The 6,000-nt window shown below is 43.3% G+C and overlaps 1 protein-coding gene across 1 annotated transcript in view; it reads left to right on the top strand.

Annotated features, from left to right (window-relative positions):
- LOC128687831 (neural cell adhesion molecule 1-like) overlaps positions 1-6,000 on the top strand; it is a 158,923-nt gene that overhangs the window by 127,259 nt on the left and 25,664 nt on the right. Inside the window, 1 exon segment of the mRNA XM_070083832.1 lies at positions 5,317-5,535. Coding sequence (XP_069939933.1) covers positions 5,317-5,535 — 219 coding nt within the window.

The following is a 6,000-nucleotide window of genomic DNA, read 5'->3' as shown; positions in this document are numbered from 1 at the left end:
CACACACACACACACACACACACACACACAGTGGATAGTGGCGTCTTCACTTAACAAAGGCATTATGGGTACAGGCGTCATCATATAACAAAGGCATTGTGGGTACTGGCGTCTTCACAGACAGGTTCCGATCTTCCTTTGACTTAAATCTAATTCCCTCAGACCAGTTTAGATCTGTTCTTAAGCCGTTCTGACTTGTTCTTTACTACATGTTCTTTCTACTTAACAAACCAAAGCTATAATTACAAAGAAATAAACCTTTATTTTACTTTACTAAAGGGAGAAGGAATGTCTTTTGCAGCAATATGGCAGGACGGGTCATCAGTAACCACATTCAACTTGTCAACAAGTGTGCAACGGAAGACTTGAACTCCTAAATGGTCAGGAAACATCTTAATGGATGTGCAATTTGTTGATTGTTATGCAACAATGTACTCAGTGGTGTAAGTTTGTCAAGACAATGTACTCAGTGGTGTAAGTTTGTCAAGACAATGTACTCAGTGGTGTAAGTTTGTCAAGACAGTGGTAAATATCATGGAACTGTTTCAAAACCCAGACAAGAGTTAATGCTTCCTGCTGGATAACTATGTAATTATGTTCAGCTTTTGTTGGGACTCGACTGGGAAATGCAAGTGGGTTTTATCTGGTATTTCTTTGTCATTCCTGGACAGCACCATTTGCACAAGCTCCAGCGGCACACTCACACACGGAGTGTCCGTAGTTCAGTCCATGGCACGGGAGGAAAAGTTGGGTATGTTTCCTTACACCTGCTGTTCTTGTTCACATTGCAGTAAGTAGGTACCTGGGAATTAATGGACTGGCGTGGGTCGCATCCTGGGGGGGGAATGAAGGACTCCAATGGAAATAAGACAGCCAGTCCTTGATGACGCTTTGATCTTACTGGGATATTCTGGGTGGCTAACCCTCCTTACCCTGGGTTATCCTGGGTGGTTAACCCTTCTTACCCTGGGGTAAAAATCCGAACAAATCTTATCTTAAATTCTCAGTAAATGGGGCATCACTGTAACAGCAATTCTGTTAATGGCGGCGAAATGGAAGAAAAGTTGGGAACGAGATCTGTAAAATCCTGATAAACCAACAGATGATATTACGGCATCAGAAGTTTGTGGAGCTGGAAAAGTTTGGATAGTTGTTACTTTACTGTGAAGTGTTATAACCTCATCAGGGAGTTAACATCTGGCAATTTAACCCCTTAACTGTCCAAACGTAAATCTACGTTTGGACAGTTAAGGGGTTGACCAAACAGTGAGCAAATACTTGAAGGGATTTCCAAGTGGCTGTTTCGTTTTCAAGTTCGTTCAACAGCAAATAGAGCGAACTGTTGTGAAAAAAATACGAACGTAGATCTTCATATTGGGACTAAGAAAAAGAAAATTCTGACAAGTTTGAGAATCAATAACAAACTTTGCAACATAAACTGAGAGAGATCTTGAAACCTTCTTCCTGGAGAGACTTATTAAAGTGGTTCCTGAAGCTCAGCTCCAGCATCATTGTTAGTCGTATCAGTGATGACGGTAAACCAAGTCTCTAAATTGTCTTGTAGTCGAACGCAGCGACACAAGCAGTTGTGTGTTGTGTCAGTGTCGGAATAGAGGCAGAATGCGTGAGGGCGAGGTTTAGTTAGTGTCAGGTCTGGAGTATCTTGAGACAGTAGATAAAGTACTTCCAGTTGGCCCAGACTCGGTTATCGTCACAGTCCTAGTAGGGCTGCTTGTATCCACAGCCACCAGCATTATCAAGACTAGTGGTCTGCTTGTATCCACAGCCACCAGCATTATCAAGACTAGTGGTCTGCTTGTATCCACAGCCACCAGCATTATCAAGTCTAGTGGTCTGCTTGTATCCACAGCCACCAGCATTATCAAGACTAGTGGTCTGCATGTATCCACAGCCACCAGCATTATCAAGACTAGTGGTCTGCTTGTATCCACAGCCACCAGCATTATCAAGTCTAGTGGTCTGCTTGTATCCACAGCCACCAGCATTATCAAGACTAGTGGTCTGCATGTATCCACAGCCACCAGCATTATCAAGACTAGTGGTCTGCTTGTATCCACAGCCACCAGCATTATCAAGACTAGTGGTCTGCTTGTATCCACAGCCACCAGCATTATCAAGACTAGTGGTCTGCATGTATCCACAGCCACCAGCATTATCAAGACTAGTGGTCTGCATGTATACACAGCCACCAGCATTATCAAGACTAGAATCCTGCTTGTATCCACAGCCACCAGCATTATCAAGACTAGTGGCCTGCTTGTATCCACAGCCACCAGCATTATCAAGACTAGTGGTCTGCTTGTATCCACAGCCACCAGCATTATCAAGACTAGTGGTCTGCTTGTATCCACAGCCACCAGCATTATCAAGACTAGTGGTCTGCTTGTATCCACAGCCACCAGCATTATCAAGACTAGTGGTCTGCATGTATCCACAGCCACCAGCATTATCAAGACTAGTGGTCTGCATGTATACACAGCCACCAGCATTATCAAGACTAGAATCCTGCTTGTATCCACAGCCACCAGCATTATCAAGACTAGTGGCCTGCTTGTATCCACAGCCACCAGCATTATCAAGACTAGTGGTCTGCTTGTATCCACAGCCACCAGCATTATCAAGACTAGTGGTCTGCATGTATCCACAGCTACCAGCATTATCAAGACTAGTGGCCTGCTTGTATCCACAGCCACCAGCATTATCAAGACTAGTGGCCTGCTTATATCCACAGCCACCAGCATTATCAAGACTAGTGGCCTGCTTGTATCCACAGCCACCAGCATTATCAAGACTAGTGGTCTGCTTGTATCCACAGCCACCAGCATTATCAAGACTAGTGGTCTGCTTGTATCCACAGCCACCAGCATCATCAAGACTAGTGGTCTGCTTGTATCCACAGCCACCAGCATTATCAAGTCTAGTGGTCTGCTTGTATCCACAGCCACCAGCATTATCAAGACTAGTGGTCTGCATGTATCCACAGCCACCAGCATTATCAAGACTAGTGGTCTGCTTGTATCCACAGCCACCAGCATTATCAAGACTAGTGGTCTGCTTGTATCCACAGCCACCAGCATCATCAAGACTAGTGGTCTGCTTGTATCCACAGCCACCAGCATTATCAAGACTAGTGGTCTGCTTGTATCCACAGCCACCAGCATTATCAAGACTAGTGGTCTGCATGTATCCACAGCCACCAGCATTATCAAGACTAGTGGTCTGCATGTATACACAGCCACCAGCATTATCAAGACTAGAATCCTGCTTGTATCCACAGCCACCAGCATTATCAAGACTAGTGGCCTGCTTGTATCCACAGCCACCAGCATTATCAAGACTAGTGGTCTGCTTGTATCCACAGCCACCAGCATTATCAAGACTAGTGGCCTGCTTGTATCCACAGCCACCAGCATTATCAAGACTAGTGGGCTGCTTGTATCCACAGCCACCAGCATTATCAAGACTAGTGGCCTGCTTGTATCCACAGCCACCAGCATTATCAAGACTAGTGGTCTGCATGTATCCACAGCCACCAGCATTATCAAGACTAGTGGCCTGCTTGTATCCACAGCCACCAGCATTATCAAGACTAGTGGTCTGCTTGTATCCACAGCCACCAGCATTATCAAGACTAGTGGTCTGCATGTATCCACAGCCACCAGCATTATCAAGACTAGTGGTCTGCTTGTATCCACAGCCACCAGCATTATCAAGACTAGTGGCCTGCTTGTATCCACAGCCACCAGCATTATCAAGACTAGTGGTCTGCATGTATCCACAGCCACCAGCATTATCAAGACTAGTGGCCTGCTTGTATCCACAGCCACCAGCATTATCAAGACTAGTGGTCTGCTTGTATCCACAGCCACCAGCATTATCAAGACTAGTGGTCTGCATGTATCCACAGCCACCAGCATTATCAAGACTAGTGGTCTGCATGTATCCACAGCCACCAGCATTATCAAGACTAGTGGTCTGCTTGTATCCACAGCCACCAGCATTATCAAGACTAGTGGTCTGCATGTATCCACAGCCACCAGCATTATCAAGACTAGTGGTCTGCATGTATCCACAGCCACCAGCATTATCAAGACTAGTGGTCTGCTTGTATCCACAGCCACCAGCATTATCAAGACTAGTGGTCTGCATGTATCCACAGCCACCAGCATTATCAAGACTAGTGGTCTGCATGTATCCACAGCCACCAGCATTATCAAGACTAGTGGTCTGCATGTATCCACAGCCACCAGCATTATCAAGACTAGTGGTCTGCATGTATCCACAGCCACCAGCATTATCAAGACTAGTGGTCTGCATGTATCCACAGCCACCAGCATTATCAAGACTAGTGGTCTGCATGTATCCACAGCCACCAGCATTATCAAGATTGTAGGTCTGCGCGATCAGAGAGTCATGAAGCTCCAGTCCGACGCTTGGTGCCTATGCTAACCTTCTTATTGTGTAGAAATATACTTAGCTGAATCTTGTTGTAGCTAGCTGGTCCAGTAGCTAACGCGTCGGTCTGGAGTTTTGTGACTCTGATCGCGAGTTCTAACCCTACCCGTTGTACGGTTTGTTTGCAATCGTGTCATTGCGATTTCGTGAGTCAGTTATCATGTGTATAACTGGACGAAGCTGTGACCTGCACCAAACAACGACCCATTAAGTTATTATTCCCCATAACGAGTCTTCAAACTTAAATTCCTTGTATTAAGATAGTGAATGCAAAGATTGACAAATAATTTCTTAGTTATCGTTTTGAAAAATAATATTTTTCACTAATATACGAAATACGACTTACGAATTTAGTTCATGTGATTATTTCCATTCGTAGTAATCAAATAGGATTTATAATTAGCCATAAATCTGAGAGCAAACTAGAAATTTTGGTTAATTCTGATCAATTATCAATTCGTCTTGTTTCAGTTCAATTTTGAGTCGGTTGTTGCTATGGTTTTATTTATTTTTGTAAGGAGTCACTAACCCATAATTCGGAGTGAATTATTTCTGTAATTGTAATTGGTATTCCTATTATGCAAATATCACGAACAAGGATACAATACACCCACAGGGGGAGTTGAATGATATATTATTCAACTCCCCCTGTGGGTGTTTTTGCATATAATTGTGAGTTGTTCCATCTATTTCATTGCTATTTTCATTTGTTAATTATCAAAAATATATGGGTTAATAATTTATTTATTAAGTTGATAGTTATTTAATATATCTTTTAAACAAGTTTATAATTATTTTCTAGTTATGTAGCTTCTAGATATTATTCTTTAAAGTAAATAGGTGATTAACGGTGTTGTCCTCCCTTGGTGTCAGTCTCCGGTGTATCGAGCAGTCAGTCAGAGCCGCAGGAGACTGCTACCGGGGCTGTGTCTCCAATACTTGGTATGTTCTTGGGTGCTGTAGGAACTGTCCTCCTCCTAGTTGCTGCTGCTGTCTTCATTACCCGTCGTCAGTGTACTCGTGGGGTTGTACTCGCGCCTGACCTGGTGGCTGCACAAGGTGAGTGCTAATATACTAACACCAGGTAAGATTTATACAGAAAGTATCCCAGAGTATATATCGCCTGATCAGTGTAATTCTAAGGCCGTGTGGACGAGTCATGGCCAACAAAACTCACGTTCAAAACAAGTATTTCTAATTAATTTAGTGATGCTGAATTCAATTTTGGAGTTAATTTTGCTCCAGCACGCACAGTTTCTGTGAATTAGATCAACAACCCTCTCCCCGATTACTTCTGGTCTATATTAGTGTCTACTAAGTTCTTGGCCATTTTTCGGACGCTGATTTATGGTTTTATTTGTATTTTGTGGGTGTTTGAGATTGTTTTATTTATAATTTTCTATATCGAAGTAAGTGGTATTTTTAACTGTTAATTTTTAAACCTATAATGCCTGATGGTTACTATGTGGCAGCTTTACTCGGAAAAAACAGAGACCAAACATTGTGCCTCATTTGAAAACATCC

Source organism: Cherax quadricarinatus, chromosome 10 (assembly GCF_038502225.1).
Source record: "Cherax quadricarinatus isolate ZL_2023a chromosome 10, ASM3850222v1, whole genome shotgun sequence".
Classification (NCBI taxonomy): Eukaryota; Metazoa; Arthropoda; class Malacostraca; order Decapoda; family Parastacidae; genus Cherax; species Cherax quadricarinatus.
This window is presented reverse-complemented; position numbering and strand designations above follow the sequence as displayed.